Raw genomic sequence first — 16,522 nt, forward strand, 5'->3', positions numbered from 1 at the left:
GCCTCCATTAGAGAACCAGGGCCTGGCTGTTGGAGATTCATTTGAAAGAAGTTTAACTCAAGGACCTGATGACGTGTTTTTCATATTTCAGCAGTTTTTTAGGAGTTATTTGTTTTCCTCTGTATGCATTATTTACTCAATAAATAATTAAGGGAGAAATATTGGCGATTAGCCCGCGGTGGCTGTGAGCGGCTACGCTGCAGGGAGAGGAAGTGTTTTTCTGTCTGCTTCCTCAAGGTCAGTGAGACTCTGCAGGCAGCCGGGCAGCTCCACAGATTGTTTTCTACCGCTGTAATTTACTTCAGCACACAGCCGGAGCCAGCAGAGACTCATTACCCACACTGCCATGTGCTCACTGGGGAGCTGCACACACACACACACACACACACACACACACACACACACACACACACACACACACACACACACACACACACACAAGGAAACCTGCATGTGACATATTACACTCAGGTCTGTGTGTAGAAGCAGGATGAAGACGGTCCACACAGCCCTATATGTTTCTATATATGTGCAAATCAGTCTGCAGCTGCAGCGTCCACAGGAGGACACGCATACTGGGAAGCAGATCCCCTCGACGTCATGCATACTGGGAAGCAGATCCCCTCGACGTCATGTATACTGGGAAGCAGATCCCCTCGACGTCATGCATACTGGGAAGCAGATCCCCTCGACGTCATGCATACTGGGAAGCAGATCCCCTCGACGTCATGCATACTGGGAAGCAGATCCCCTCGACGTCATGCATACTGGGAAGCAGATCCCCTCGACGTCATGTATACTGGGAAGCAGATCCCCTCGACGTCATGTATACTGGGAAGCAGATCCCCTCGACGTCATGCATACTGGGAAGCAGATCCCCTCGACGTCATGTATACTGGGAAGCAGATCCCCTCGACGTCATGTATACTGGGAAGCAGATCCCCTCGACGTCATGTATACTGGGAAGCAGATCCCCTCGACGTCATGTATACTGGGAAGCAGATCCCCTCGACGTCATGCATACTGGGAAGCAGATCCCCTCGACGTCATGCATACTGGGAAGCAGATCCCCTCGACGTCATGCATACTGGGAAGCAGATCCCCTCGACGTCATGTATACTGGGAAGCAGATCCCCTCGACGTCATGTATACTGGGAAGCAGATCCCCTCGACGTCATGTATACTGGGAAGCAGATCCCCTCGACGTCATGTATACTGGGAAGCAGATCCCCTCGACGTCATGCATACTGGGAAGCAGATCCCCTCGACGTCATGTATACTGGGAAGCAGATCCCCTCGACGTCATGTATACTGGGAAGCAGATCCCCTCGACGTCATGTATACTGGGAAGCAGATCCCCTCGACGTCATGCATACTGGGAAGCAGATCCCCTCGACGTCATGTATACTGGGAAGCAGATCCCCTCGACGTCATGTATACTGGGAAGCAGATCCCCTCGACGTGGAGCACGTTGAGGGATTCCTGGTGCTGGAGAACACTTAGAAGACGCTTGTGCTGAAGAGGAGTGAGAAGGAGAAAACACAAGGTCAGGCAGGAGTGCACCAGCTTTGAGCTCATGAAGCCGATTCAAAGTGACTCTGAGCGACTTTGATTTCTAACCAGATAAGAAGATAAACTCAGCTCCCTCCCATTTATGTGGTTGGTTCAGTGTGTCATCTTAAAGAGGAACACAAACAGTCCTCCCCTGTCCCCCAGCTGTCTCAGCCTTGCAGGATTGATTTCAGCTTTTCTCTCTCTGACCTTTAACGGACACTTTTCCTCAAGGTCACTCAGCAGACCAGTGACATCATGCACAAACAAGGAACACAGAAGAGGATCAATCAGGGAGCTCCTGCTCACTAATCAATAACAGACAATATTCTTCTAATGCAGAATGATGTGTCTGTATACAGAGAGCAACGTAAGCTGTGCTAAAGTGTTCACACCTGCAGAAGCCTCCTCAAGTGTTTCAGTCATCAAGCAGCTGAATGTTCCTCCTGCAGAGAGTCACAGGGAGAGGAGGCAGCAGGATATAATCAGGAGAATTCACCTGCAGCCAGTGGGAGGGGCCAGTGGGAGGCCCCTCCCACTGGCTTCCTCTCAGCTCGGTTAAACACTCTTCTTCTTGTCTTTGATTGGTTCGCTCTTTGTCCAGCTGCTGATTTTTTTAATGTGTGTTTGTGAGTCCTCACATGTTCTTCTTTTCTCCTCAGGGTCCTGCAGGTCTGAAGGGAGGAGAAGGTCCCCAAGGTCCACCTGGTCCTGTGGTAAGTACACAGACACCTGAGACCACTCCGTCTCTATTTGATTGGTGCTCTCGACTGTATTTAGCATCAAATGTGAAATCTTTATTCCCCTCCTGGTCCGTGTTCAGAGAACCTTACCTTTCCACTGTTATGGAGACATGCTACACACACACACACACACACACACACACACACACACACACACGCGCGCGCACACGCACACGCACACACGCAGGATCCTGTAGACCTGCACTAATGGAGTGCTGTCAGAGTGAGGGGGCTGCACACAGAGAACTGGGCTGGTGGTCTGGGGTGCCTTGCTCAAGGGCACCTCGGCAGTGTCCAGGAAGTGAACTGGCACCTCTCCAGCTACCAGGCACATTTCCAGATTTTTTTATCTGCGCCGGGTCTTGAACCAGCAACCCTCCAGTTCCCAACACAAGCTGCTGCTGCCCGAGGACTCGTGGTGTTACAGGTGTATCTGAGCATCACACCTGGCGCCGTGACGTGAACGTTACTGCTGCAGTGACTTTGAACAGGGATGAAGAGTCCTGACACACAGTCTGCTTTGGTTTCAGACCTGAAGGAAGCAGCTCTCCTCATTACAGCTCGAGTGTGTGTGTGTGTGTGTGTGTGTGTGTGTGTGTGTGTGTGTGTGTGTGTGTGTGTGTGTGTGTGTGTGTGTGTGTGTGTGTGTGTGTGTGTGTGTGTGTGTGTGTGTGTGTGTGTGTCTGTGTCTGTGTGTGTGTGTCTGTGTCTGTGTCTGTGTCTGTGTCTGTGTCTGTGTCTGTGTCTGTGTCTGTGTCTGTGTCTGTGTGTCTGTGTCTGTGTCTGTGTCTGTGTCTGTGTGTGTGTGTCTGTGTGTGTGCTGATCTGTTCTGCTATGTAAAGGTCTTAATGGCTGCTCTCTCTCTCTCTCTCTCTCTCTCTCTCTCTCTCTCTCTCTCTCTCAGGGTTCTCCTGGTGAGAGAGGTCCTGCTGGTACAGCGGGTCCAATCGGTCTGTCAGGTAGACCTGGTCCTCAGGGTCCCCCGGGTCCCTCTGGAGAGAAAGGAGCTCCTGTAAGTTTATTAACGAGTGTTTCTGAACCTTCAGCTGAACCTTTTTAATCTGATTTAAACAAATGTTTTTCTTCTTCAGGGTGAGAAAGGTCCTCAGGGTCCTGCCGGTCGGGATGGCGTGCAGGGTCCAGTCGGTCTGCCCGGCCCTGCTGGACCTCAAGGTCCTCCCGGAGAGGACGGTGACAAGGTCAGTCAGACTCCGCCCCTCCCGTCCTGTTGACCCGGTTAGGACTCGTCGTCCTCTCTCAGTCTTTGTTTTCAGCCTGAACCAAATCAGCCTTCATCCTCGACTTCATGTTCAGACCATCTGCAGCCAAACCCACCTATCCTCCCTTATCTCCTTTCCTCTATCCTCCCTTATCTCCTTTCCTCTATCCTCCTTTATCTCCTTTCCTCTATCCTCCCTTATCTCCTTTCCTCTATCCTCCCTTCTCTCCTTTCCTCTATCCTCCCTTATCTCCTTTCCTCTATCCTCCCTTCTCTCCTTTCCTCTATCCTCCCTTATCTCCTTTCCTCTATCCTCCCTTCTCTCCTTTCCTCTATCCTCCCTTATCTCCTTTCCTCTATCCTCCTTTATCTCCTTTCCTCTATCCTCCTTTATCTCCTTTCCTCTATCCTCCTTTATCTCCTTTCCTCTATCCTCCCTTCTCTCCTTTCCTCTATCCTCCTTTATCTCCTTTCCTCTATCTTCCCTTCTCTCCTTTCCTCTATCCTCCTTTATCTCCTTTCCTCTATCCTCCCTTCTCTCCTTTCCTCTATCTTCCCTTATCTCCTTTCCTCTATCCTCCCTTCTCTCCTTTCCTCTATCCTCCCTTCTCTCCTTTCCTCTATCCTCCCTTCTCTCCTTTCCTCTATCTTCCCTTCTCTCCTTTCCTCTATCCTTCCTCCTCTCTTATCCTCTATCCTCCCTTATCTCCTTTCCTCTATCCTCCCTTCTCTCCTCTCCTCTCTCCTCCCTCCTATCCTCCCTCCTCTCCTCTCGCCTCCTCTATCCTCCCTCCTCTTTCCTATCCTCCCTCCTCTCCTCTATCCTCTCTCCTCCCTCCTATCCTCCCTAATCTCCTCTCCTCTCCTTTCTCCTTTTCTCAGAGATTTAAAACATCTATATCTACATGAAAAGCGTCCTCTCAGAGCATCAGTGTTACCCTTTGACCTCTAGTTACATGTTCATGTGCTCGTGTGTTCATGTGTGTGTGTGTGTGTGTGTGTGTGTGTGTGTGTGTGTGTGTGTGTGTTTCCTCAGGGAGAGGTCGGAGAGCCCGGTCAGAAAGGAAGCAAAGCTGACAAAGGAGAACAGGTAGGAAGCAAACTGTGAACACGTTGTGCAGTGATCAGACCTTCACTCACACGTCTGCACCAGCTCCTGCTTCCTCTCACTAAGACACTTTCATGGTTTGTCTTCAGGGTCCTCCTGGTCCAGCTGGTCTCCAAGGACCCATCGGAGCCCCTGGTCCTGCTGTAAGTACGAGCGCTCCTCGTAGAGCTTTACAAACCAAACAGCACGTAACACACGTCCGCCTGCTCTGAAGCACACGCCACTAAGTGCTTAACACTGAACACGCGTGCTGAGGAGCGTCATCATCTTCCTCCTTCATGGTAAACAAGTAAACAAACATTCAGCAGCCAATGAGAGTGAAGGAACACCTTTCAGAGAGCAGCATCATTTCTGCCTCTCAGAGTAAACGCATCATTTACCAGAAAGACCAGAACAGGACACTGATGTGTGTGTGTGTGTGTGTGTGTGTGTGTGTGTGTGTGTGTGTTGGTTCTCAGGGAGCAGATGGAGAGCCCGGTCCTAGAGGTCAGCAGGGCATGTTTGGACAGAAGGGAGATGAAGGATCCAGAGGATTCCCCGGACCCCCGGGTCCCATCGGGCTGCAGGTGAGACGCCCTGACTCTGTGGTCCTGAAGAGAACCTGATAAAAACATGAAGCCTTCTTAAAGCAGCAGAGCTGGTTTCCTGATCTCTCCCAGCAACACGAAACACTCTTTGCATCGTGGACTCCTCTGAAAGTGGAGGCTGTTAATGAACATCGTTCTGTCACAATCAGCAGCTCAGTGTGTGTTTCACGCTCCGAGCACGCCACCTTAGAAAGCTGCTGTTGACGTGTCTGACCAGGAAACAAACAAACGACCTCCAATATAAAACGTGCAGTAAAAAGTGACGGAGCAGACTGGGCCGTACAGCGGCTGTCGTCACGGAGACAGGCCGGGCGTGCAGCGCTCTGCGAGCACACGGGAGACGTGGCGTGCGTGTGAGTTAAAGGCAGATCATCTTCATCCAGCCACGTGCACATTAACAGCACTTTAATGATGTTTGGAATCACTGCGATTATAAAGTAACGACGCTGGACCCCCCTCTCTGCGCTCGCTCATCAGTTAGTAATGATCAGTTTTATCAGTCATCGGCGTGGTGGACTGAACACGCTCAGACTGCTCGCCTGTCTCTGCAGGATCCATTCAATGGGCTTTTAATTGGGAGTAATTCACTTCCCATCGCGATTCCATTAATGGCGTCGACTGACCTGCTCTCACAGTCATTTCCTCATCCAGCACATTTACCTCGCTGCATAATTAGAAGGAATGCTAATGATCTCAGACCGGAGCAGACCTTTACTCAGATGAGATTTCTCAGCACAGCAGGGGGCATCGTGCAGAAACACACACACACACCTCTCAGCCCCGTGTGAAACAAAGAGCAGCTGCCTTCATGTCGGCCCGTGCATTCAAACTGCACAGCAGACAGACAAGAGTCTGAGCTTTTTGAAGCCGGTGCATGTAGAGCGAGCCGGCCTTTGATCTCCAACACCTTACACTGATTCTGGAAGGAGAACAGACGCATACACAGAGGGCGGCGCAGGCAGCACCAATCTAATCTGAGCAATTAGCGATAGAAATGTCAGGGATCAAACGCACGGACGAGGACGAGCACGCGGCTCGTTTAGCATGCACGACCGAGCTGCTGCTCTTCATGCTCTCACATGAATTCAGACCACAGCCTCCTCCCTCACTCAGAGCTCTCTCCATCTGGGCTCGGCTTACTTTGTCTGGTTCATCTGACCCTGCTCACTAATATTTACTGAATATTTCATTGAGCAGATAGCAGGACTAGCCTGCAGTTAAAAGGTTCAGTGATGCATGTTGCAGGTAATGTTTCAGCTCATGACTACAGTGAACCTGAGCATCCAATCAGACGTCAGATTCAGTCTCAGCAGCTCCCGTTCATCAGCGTGTAACAGTTCCTTCATTCTGTCGTCCTCAGGGGCTTCCTGGACCCCCCGGTGAGAAGGGAGAGAACGGAGATGTTGGCCCCATGGTGAGTGACACGCCTGCTACCTGTAAACCCTCTGACCCTCTCCTGACACACTCACACCACTCTGTGTTTCTGTCTGCAGGGCCCTCCTGGTCCTCCTGGCCCCAGAGGTCCTCAGGGTCCGAGTGGAGCTGATGTACGTACCTTCAGATAGTTCAGCAGGATGTGTTTCATGTTACATATCAGCTGCCTCACCTCCTCCTTTGTTTCCTGCTGCAGGGTCCTCAAGGTCCTCCAGGTGGTGTGGGCCCCGTGGGCTCCGTGGGTGAGAAGGTAAGAGTCTGATCTTCATCCTGACCTGTAGGAGGAGGAGCAGCCGTCACAGTGTCCCACAGAGCAGAGAGAGTCCTTATGTTCATCAGCTTGTTTTTCAAACCAGCCAATGAGACGATCCGAGACCAAGGAGCCATAAGGAGTCTTAATCATCGTCTCCTCACTGAGCTCGTGTCCTCACTCGTCTCCTCACTCGTCTCCTCACTGAACTCGTGTCCTCCCTAAGCTCGTCTCCTCACTCATGTCCTCACTGAACTTGTGTCCTCACTGAGCTCGTGTCCTCACTCATGTCCTCACTCGTGTCCTCACTGAGCTCGTGTCCTCACTGAGCTCGTGTCCTCACTTGTGTCCTCACTCGTGTCCTCACTTGTGTCCTCACTCGTGTCCTCACTTGTGTCCTCACTCGTCTCCTCACTGAGCTTGTGTCCTAACTCGTGTCCTCACTGAGCTCGTGTCCTCACTGAGCTCGTGTCCTCACTCGTCTCCTCACTGAGCTCGTGTCCTCACTGAGCTCGTGTCCTCACTCGTCTCCTCACTGAGCTTGTTTCCTCACTCGTGTCCTCACTGAGCTCGTGTCCTCACTCGTCTCCTCACTGAACTTGTTTCCTCACTCATGTCCTCACTGAGCTTGTGTCCTCACTGAGCTTGTGTCCTCACTGAGCTCGTGTCCTCACTCGTTTCCTCACTGAGCTTGTTTCCTCACTCATGTCCTCACTGAGCTTGTGTCCTAACTCGTGTCCTCACTGAGCTCGTGTCCTCACTGAGCTCGTGTCCTCACTGAGCTCGTGTCCTCACTCGTCTCCTCACTGAGCTTGTTTCCTCACTCGTGTCCTCACTGAGCTCGTGTCCTCACTGAGCTCGTGTCCTCACTCGTCTCCTCACTGAGCTTGTTTCCTCACTCGTGTCCTCACTGAGCTCGTCTCCTCACTGAACTTGTTTCCTCACTCATGTCCTCACTGAGCTTGTGTCCTCACTGAGCTCGTGTCCTCACTCGTTTCCTCACTGAGCTTGTTTCCTCACTCATGTCCTCACTGAGCTTGTGTCCTAACTCGTGTCCTCACTGAGCTCGTGTCCTCACTGAGCTCGTGTCCTCACTCGTCTCCTCACTGAGCTTGTTTCCTCACTCGTGTCCTCACTGAGCTCGTGTCCTCACTGAGCTCGTGTCCTCACTCGTCTCCTCACTGAGCTTGTTTCCTCACTCGTGTCCTCACTGAGCTCGTGTCCTCACTGAGCTCGTGTCCTCACTCGTCTCCTCACTGAGCTTGTTTCCTCACTCGTGTCCTCACTGAGCTCGTGTCCTCACTGAGCTCGTGTCCTCACTCGTCTCCTCACTGAGCTTGTTTCCTCACTCGTGTCCTCACTGAGCTCGTGTCCTCACTCGTCTCCTCACTGAACTTGTTTCCTCACTCATGTCCTCACTGAGCTTGTGTCCTCACTGAGCTCGTGTCCTCACTCGTCTCCTCACTGAGCTTGTTTCCTCACTCATGTCCTCACTGAGCTTGTGTCCTCACTGAGCTCGTGTCCTCACTCGTTTCCTCACTGAACTCGTGTCCTCTGCTGACCCAGCGTCTTCATGCTCGTCCAGTCCCCTTCCTGTTCCCTCAGCCCTCGGGTCATTACAGAGACAGGACGCCGCGTGACTGTTAACGTCTGTTTTACAAAGCATGAAACAAGATTTCTTCCTTTTACGACCAGCTGGCCGACGCCGGCCTCAGAAATCGTTAACGCTGCACCACAGCTGAAAAACAGCCTGATGATGTCATCAGGAAGTGTCTGCAGGATGTTCTCAGGTGAAGCTGTGACAGGTTGATGTGTTTTCACTCTGACTCTTCTTTCACCACAGGGTGAGCAAGGTGAGGCTGGAAACCCCGGACCCTCTGGAGAGCCTGGAACCGGGGTGAGTGAGCTCTGCTTGTGTTTGTTGTCTTCATTTACAGTGTTTACGTTTAAACTCTCCCACATGAGCGTCTGAAGCCTCAGACCTGCAGAGCATCTGGAAGGCTTCACCTTAGTCTTTGCACCAGTACATGTTGTGATCCAGCGAGGTGCATTACAGCGTCAGCAGCAGCTGATACAGGATACAGGAGTCCAAAGCCCCGTTTCCACTGAGCAGTACGGTCCACTCTGTTACCCTCACACGTCACTAAAGCCCAGCAGCGTGAGTGCAGACTGACAAGAAATGCAACAGAGAAGAAGAACAGTAAACTGAGGTCAGAGACCGAGGAAGGTTAAAATCACACAGTACGTTTAAACACGCTCTGGCACAGACTTCTGTCGACCAATCAACAGGCTGCTGTGTGCTTCAACCTTTAGGGTCCGATCAGTACGCTTCGCGCCCCGACAGACAGGGAGCAAAAAAGTAGGACGGTATGGATCACTTATTTTAGTTCCCTTCCGTTGACCATGCAAACCTTGATAAACGTGCACTGAACCGGACTGAAGCGGACTAAACCGGACTAAACCAGACTGAACCAGACTGAACCGGACTGAACCGGACTGAACCGGACTGAATCGGACTGAACCGGACTAAACCGGACTAAACCGGACTGAATCGGACTGAACTGGACTGAACCGGACTAAACCGGACTGAACCAGACTGAACCGGACTGAACCGGACTGAAGCGGACTAAACCGGACTGAACCAGACTGAACCAGACTGAACCGGACTGAACCGGACTGAATCGGACTGAACCGGACTAAACCGGACTAAACCGGACTGAATCGGACTGAACTGGACTGAACCGGACTGAACCGGACTAAACCGGACTGAACCAGACTGAACCAGACTGAACCGGACTGAACCGGACTAAACCGGACTAAACCGGACTAAACCGGACTGAACCAGACTGAACCGGACTGAACTGGACTGAACCGGACTGAAGCGGACCGAAGCGGACCGCTCGGTGGAAACGGGACTTTTGAAGTCGTAAAGTGGTGCGTACAGTGCACCACTCAAGACGGCACGCCTGATTTAGACTTGCTGTGCGTCGTCAGTCGTGCAGGGTCCAGAAGGCCAGGCGACCAATCACGAGCCGCTCTGCAGCCTCATGTTTTCCTTTTATTGGAATGACGTTGTCGTGTTTGTTACTCTGATTATGCTGCACACTAAATGATCTCCAGAAGCTGCTCGGTGCCGTTTCCATGCAGACAGAGATTTATGACACTTTGATTAGCTTTAACTTTTAGCAAACGTGCCTGACGGCTCTATTAGCTGCCGCCTCATTTATCATTATGGAGGTTCAGCAGCAGATTGAAAAGATGGCCTCTCTCCAGCGGGAGGGGCAGAGCGGCGTGATTACAGGCATTCATAATGTCTCCCCCATCACGCTGCTCCAGACGCTGGCATTCAACACGTCTCTACGTTTACAGTTCTATCATCACCGTTTCTACGACCTTAAACCTTCTTTCATGACTAAATCAGCTCCAAGTCTTCCTGTTAGCTGAGCTAGGTTAGCTTCATCTGAGTGCAGCAAAACGGTGTGAAGGCAGCAGCTCATCACTGGAGATGCACCGATTCACTTTGTCAGTTCAGACCTGGAACATGTGACCCGACAGGTAGTCTCCTGCAAACGTTCACATTCTGATAGCCAGATGAAGTGATGAACTGTGCAGCCTTAGTGCCCATTATTAGGACTTAAAGGAGGATGCCCTCCCCCCCCCCCCCCCCCCGCTAAAATAAAGAATAATAAATTAATAAATCAACTCCTCATCATTAATGTCTCACTGATCCTCTTTCAACCATCCCATCGTCATGGAGACAGAACGACTCTGATTCACCTTCAGTTATTAGCATGGAAGCTAACGATGTCCCGGCTAGCTCTAAAGGTCATGTCCCTCTGCGTGGTTGCTGTGAGGACTTTAGAGACACAGGGACTTGATATCTTCAGTCGTCAGCCTGAGATCATCTCTCCATTCTTCAGAGATCTGATCTAAAGATGTCCTCCTCCTGACTCCCCCTCTTTTCACCTCTGCAGGGCCCGAAAGGAGAGAGAGGAGAGAAAGGAGAGGCTGGCCCCCCTGGAGCTGCTGGACCTGCCGGAGCTAAAGGACCCCCTGGAGATGACGGTCCAAAGGGCAACCCTGTGAGTCCGACGAATATTATTCAGAAAAAAAACCTGCAAAGAGAATTTTTCTGCTCTCAGTTTAAGAGTGCAGCTTTAAAGGAAATGCCCCCCCCCCTCCTCCCCTTCAGCCTCGAGGCAGCCGTTTTCTCCTCGAACATACTCAAGAGCTAAAAAGCCTTTTTATTGAGCCAGATTATATTTTATGATTGCATGGTAATGGAAGGCGGTGAGACCTTTTTTCATGGATTTGCAGCATCATCATTAAGTCCATCAGACGGCTGTGAGCAGGTTCAGCACAACTACATTACTGTTTAAATTACCCAGCATGCCCCGAGTGCCTGTACCCGGGGAAATGACGTCTCCTCTCTCATGCTTCTCAATCCTCTCCTCACAGGGTCCTGTTGGATTCCCCGGAGACCCCGGCCCTCCTGGAGAGCCCGGTGTAGCTGTAAGTGTGAAGTTTGTCCTGCACTCTGATGTTTATGTTCAGTATGAAATGTGTCCAAACGTCACTCGCTCACACTTCAGAGTGTGAGAGCGACGAGGACACTTCAGTTCATGTGTCCAGCTGTAGGAGGCGCCGCTCCCAAAACGCCATCTGGTGAAGAAACAGCTGTGAGCGCCCGTGGAGGCGACCAAATGAAATAAATGGGAAACAGAGCGAAGACGTCCAGCATCTCTCAGTGAGCTCTGTATGGACTTAGGAAGTATAAGTCCCGCCTCCTTCAGGATTTGATTGGCTGCTCGGGCCCTCGCCGAGCGCTGCGACTCGGAGAACAGAGAACTTTAGTGACGCTCTCCGTGTGTGACATCACTATGACCACAGGATGAGCTTTTCACAGAACAGCACGAGGACTCTGAAATCTGTGTGGACGTGTTTCTATGACACGCTCTTTCTGTTTCAGGGCACTGACGGAGAATCAGGAGAGAAGGGAGAAGACGGAGAGAGCGGTCAGCCGGTGAGTTCTTTTCAGATATCAAACACGTGGGGCGTTGTGTTGAGATGTCAGGGTCGTAGTCCTCCTCGCAGCAGCCTTACAAACAACAACATGTTTTATCGTCTCCGTTAAAGTGTCCTCTCTCATTTTCAGGGACCTCCAGGTCCATCAGGGGAAGCCGGACCGCCTGGACCACCTGGCAAAAGGGTAAGTCTGCGGCCTTGCCTGCGTTCACGTGTCAGAGGTGACGTGATGTTGTCTGTGTTGTTGGCGTCCTTCAGACCTTTTCATCAGTCCCCGAAGCAAAAGAAGAAAGTTTGAGTCTGTGCAGCTTCTCCACAGTTCAATCTCAGCAGCACAGAGTCATTTTCATTAAACGCAGAGCGGGGAAAACAAAGTGGGAGATTTAAGGGGTCAAGGCGCCGCGCCGCCCGTCAAGAAATCTGCCCCAAAGCCTGCAGAGAAACGAGCGGCAGAATCTTGGTTCTGTTTCTGAGTGAGGAATTGAAAAGGCTTAGTGGAGAAACGGGAGTCATTTACGTCGTGGCTGCAGACACGGAGCGAGTCTGACACGTTATTGATCCACAGCTGCCTGACTGACACACGACGACGTGGAGAGGAGAGAGGGAGGATCAAACATCATCATTTAACCCTTCAAACTCTGAACACATGGACCAGTGGTTCTCTCTGTCCCGTCACAGTGAGGAGGTTGCTGGTTTGAATCCCCGTCTGTCAGGAGCCTCTCTGTGTGGAGTCTGCATGTTCTCCCCGTGCACGGCGTGCGTTCTCTGTCTTCCTCCCACAGTCCAATCACATGCCGGTTACCTGCTGACTCTGAACTGTCTGTAGGTGTGAGTGTGTCTCTACATGTCAGCGCTGTGATTGGCTGGTGAACCAGGGTGTAACCCCGCCTCTCGCCCAATGACAGCTGGGATCAGCTCCACCCCCTGTGACCCCAAACAGGAAAGGTCATGGTCGTCATGGCGATTCACCAAGAATGACTCTTTGCATCTCCTCACCGAGCGCAGATAAACGTGGAGGAAGATGAAGGTGACGAGGGGGCGGGACTACAGATGCAGATTAGCCTCAGGCTAACTCCGCTGCAGTGCATCAAAGGGTTATATTTCTGTTTTCATTGCACACAAGTTGACCTGATCGTTCTCAGGATGGATCCAGAGGCGGGTGATCTGGACCTCCCTGGTGTTGGGGGGGGGGGGGAGATAAATGAACGCTCTGAGTCTTATAATTTACTTTATTTAAATTTCAGTGGGATTATGCAAATAACAAATGCCCACTGTTGAGTCAGTCATCAAAGGGTTAATGGGTTGATTGTGATACGATCGTCATGCTTCACTGGAGGAACTTCTCAAGGTTAAAAAACAGAGACCGTGGCGTGTTTGTCCGTTCCCACTCCGTCCCGTCCAGATGACCGCGGCGGCGTGCAGCGTAGGGCGCTCAGGCGCCACAGAATCAAAGCCTGAAAGCCGCACGCATCTGAGAGGGAACATTTCCATATTTCCAATATGATGTGAAGCTCCCAGTCCACATGACAATGAGCAGCCATTCTCCTGGACGTGAAAGAAAAGTCACCGTCTGAAGAGAGGGAGGGGGAGAGGGAGGGGGGGAGGGAGGGAGAAGAAAACACGGCGTGCATTAGAAACCACGCTGATTGCTTCTCTAATGTGTCTGATGAAATTTACATTCTGAGCTTTTAGCACGGTATCAGCGCATGCTGCACCTAAGTGGCCCAGGGGATTATGGGTAGGAAAGGGGGCTCCTTTATCACACACTGGGCTTTAATCACCGAGAGGAAAAAGTGGGACCTGAGACGATCCCTGACAGCTCGCTGTGCTGAATACTGAGCTCCACATCCACCATCTTTTCTCCCCTTCTTTGTGTTTTCTCAGCGTTTTTCCTGAAATCTCTTTACAGCCTGACCTGCAGAGCTGCTGAACGTGTGATGCTTTAAAGCTTCTTCTTCTTCAGTGCTCTTTGACTCGCTGAGTGAGCGTCTCTGTTCATCTGAAGGACAGGACGGTTTTTATCTACATCTCTGAAGGTTTTAATCACTGATAGGTGACAAGAGACAGACTGCAGAGATCCTCTCTGTCCTGATGTCACACACTTAGAGTGACATCAGCCTGTGAGGGACAAACACCACAGCTTTGCTTTTACTCTGAAAGAAGCTCAGCTGATCTGTAGACTGCTTATATTAGTCATTTAGATTAAAGATAAACAGCAGCAGGTTTACTGATTCATGAGGCCACATGAACTTCTCATTTATTTATTTTTTACATGAACTTCTCATTTATTTATTTTTTTACATGAACTTCGTATTTGTTTATTTTTTACATGAACTTCTCATTTATTTATTTTTTACATGAACTTCTTATTTATTTTTTTAAATTAAATTCTTATTTATTTTTTTACATTCACTTCTTAGTTATTTATTTACATGAGCTTCTTATTTATTTACTTACTTACATGAACTTTTTATTTATTTATTTTTTGCATGAGCTTCTTATTTATTTTTTATTTTTTTTAAATTAAATTCCTATTTTTTCTTTTTTATTAAATTCTTATTTATTTATTTACATGAGCTTCTTATTTTTTTTTATTTTTTTTACATGAGCTTCTTATCCTGTGATGGTATGAAGAGTAAAGGTGTGATGAGCCTGCAGCAGCAGCATGTGTTCACTATGACTGTGTGCTGATGAAGCCAGCAGGCAGAGCTACATGTCAGAGCAGGAGGCCAGCTCACATTCAGTCAACAGCACTCGAGCTGCAGGCGGCCAGATGAGAGTGCAGTTTGGATGGAGAGGCTTTCTGAAGAGGGACGACTGTGTGTGTGTGTGTGTGTGTGTGTGTGTGTGTGTGTGTGTGTGTGTGTGTGTGTGTGTGTGTGTGTGTGTGTGTGTGTGTGTGTGGTGTGTGTGTGTGTGTGTGTGTGTGTGTGTGTGTGTGTGTGTGTGTGTGTGTTGTGTGTGTGTGTGTGTGTGTGTGTGTGTGTTGCACATTTAAGGGCGTTGGAGCGTCCCCGCTCACAAACCAGCGAGTATTTATCAGCAGGACCAAACGTGTCAACGTGAGATCAGACGAATAAACGGCGTCCTGCTCAGAGGAAACGCACGAGGACGGCTTCACCTGCTCTGTTCTTTACCTGCACAGAGACACGTCTGAACCTGAGGAGGGGACCTTTTCCTTCAGGACATCAACAAAGTCAAAGTCCGTCCACTGAAGCTCTTGTTTTGGACCAGATGAGTGATTGTTTTTGTTTCTGTAACCGGCCGAGCTGCTGAAGACAAACAAACAACAAACAAACAAACAAACAAACAAAATCAACCTGCCAGTCAAGAAAATCAACATGATCAGCTTCAGCTTCATTAGAGAGGATTTCACCAACATGCATTCATTTCTGCTTCCTCCAAAATGAAGTGTTTACTGTATATATGTGTGTGTGTGTGTTGATGTTGTGTTGAAATGCTAACTCAGGGTCTTTACTCCTCAGGGACCCCCGGGGGCTGCTGGTAGCGAGGGCAGGCAAGGAGAGAAGGGCGCAAAGGTAACAGAATCAATTCATCCAGAGCACTCAGTCGATCTGTCTCAGCTGGTCCCCCCCCCCCCCCCCCACACACACACACACGCACACACACACGCACTCACACGCACTCACACACTCACACACACACACGCACACACACACACGCACACACACACACACACACACACACACAGTCCCCTTATTGCTGCCCCTCTCAGATGAAAAACACCGGGCTGATTTCGTCTCTCTGCAGAGACGTAAGGTCTCTTTTGTCTCTTGCATTGTGCTGCAGCTGGAGGAGGACAAAAGGAGGGGACTCTTTCATGTCTCGCCTCAGGTGTTCACTCAGAAGTCGTCTCACAGCAGGTCGTTAGGCTGTAGTCTGTAAACGTGATGCGTTTAAATTCCTGCTGGTCACCGAGGATCCGTTGAAGAAAGCGAGCAGCTCATGGAGTTGTGCGTCCACTCGAGGTGCTCGTGAGACGAGCAGGAAGCTTCTTTGTTATTCAGCATCATGTACGGAGACAAAAACAACCTGCAGCCTCCAAGTCCACTGTCCCCCCTTCCTGTCCACTCAACATGAATCTGTGTTCAGAGGTGAATCATGGCAGCTTGTGTCACACCTCTCACCACACCTGTCCGTCTGCACAGGGGGAGGCCGGCTCCGAGGGTCCTGCAGGTAAAACCGGACCAGTGGGACCTCAGGGACCTTCAGGAAAGCCCGGTCCAGAGGGGTCTGCGAGGAATCCCTGGCCCTGTCGTAAGTAACTGTGCCTGCATGCACACACACACACACACACTGTTAACACATGGTGATAGACTTCATGGAATAATCAATACCTCCATTTGGCTCCAACTTCAGTTTGCTTGTTTATTCCAGCACACTTTTTTTCCTCGTGTTTGGGCGATTAATCATGGAGTGAGCACAGAAAATCGATGTCAGGCAGCAGGAAATACAGCCGCTGTGATGCTCACTGATATTGAACGTCTTTTCTCAGGGAGAACAAGGACTGCCCGGAGCGCCCGGACAGGACGGCCCACCTGGCCCCATGGTTAGTATGCTGGAGGCCGAGCGCTGGTGTCCAT

At 50.5% G+C, this 16,522-nt stretch overlaps 1 protein-coding gene across 1 annotated transcript in view; it reads left to right on the forward strand.

Annotated features, from left to right (window-relative positions):
• The window catches only part of col11a1a (collagen, type XI, alpha 1a), a gene marked incomplete at its 5' end in the record, with an annotated part of 59,982 nt that overhangs the window by 35,206 nt on the left and 8,254 nt on the right, over positions 1–16,522 (forward strand). Inside the window, 18 exon segments of the mRNA XM_079361571.1 lie at positions 2,214–2,267; positions 3,200–3,307; positions 3,387–3,494; positions 4,551–4,604; positions 4,712–4,765; positions 5,081–5,188; positions 6,570–6,623; positions 6,703–6,756; positions 6,840–6,893; positions 8,737–8,790; positions 10,868–10,975; positions 11,352–11,405; positions 11,863–11,916; positions 12,049–12,102; positions 15,404–15,457; positions 16,088–16,168; positions 16,170–16,196; positions 16,435–16,488. Coding sequence (XP_079217697.1) covers positions 2,214–2,267; positions 3,200–3,307; positions 3,387–3,494; positions 4,551–4,604; positions 4,712–4,765; positions 5,081–5,188; positions 6,570–6,623; positions 6,703–6,756; positions 6,840–6,893; positions 8,737–8,790; positions 10,868–10,975; positions 11,352–11,405; positions 11,863–11,916; positions 12,049–12,102; positions 15,404–15,457; positions 16,088–16,168; positions 16,170–16,196; positions 16,435–16,488 — 1,188 coding nt within the window.

The sequence above is a fragment of the Symphodus melops genome (genome assembly GCF_947650265.1).
Source record: "Symphodus melops genome assembly, chromosome: 14".
Lineage (NCBI taxonomy): Eukaryota > Metazoa > Chordata > Actinopteri > Labriformes > Labridae > Symphodus > Symphodus melops.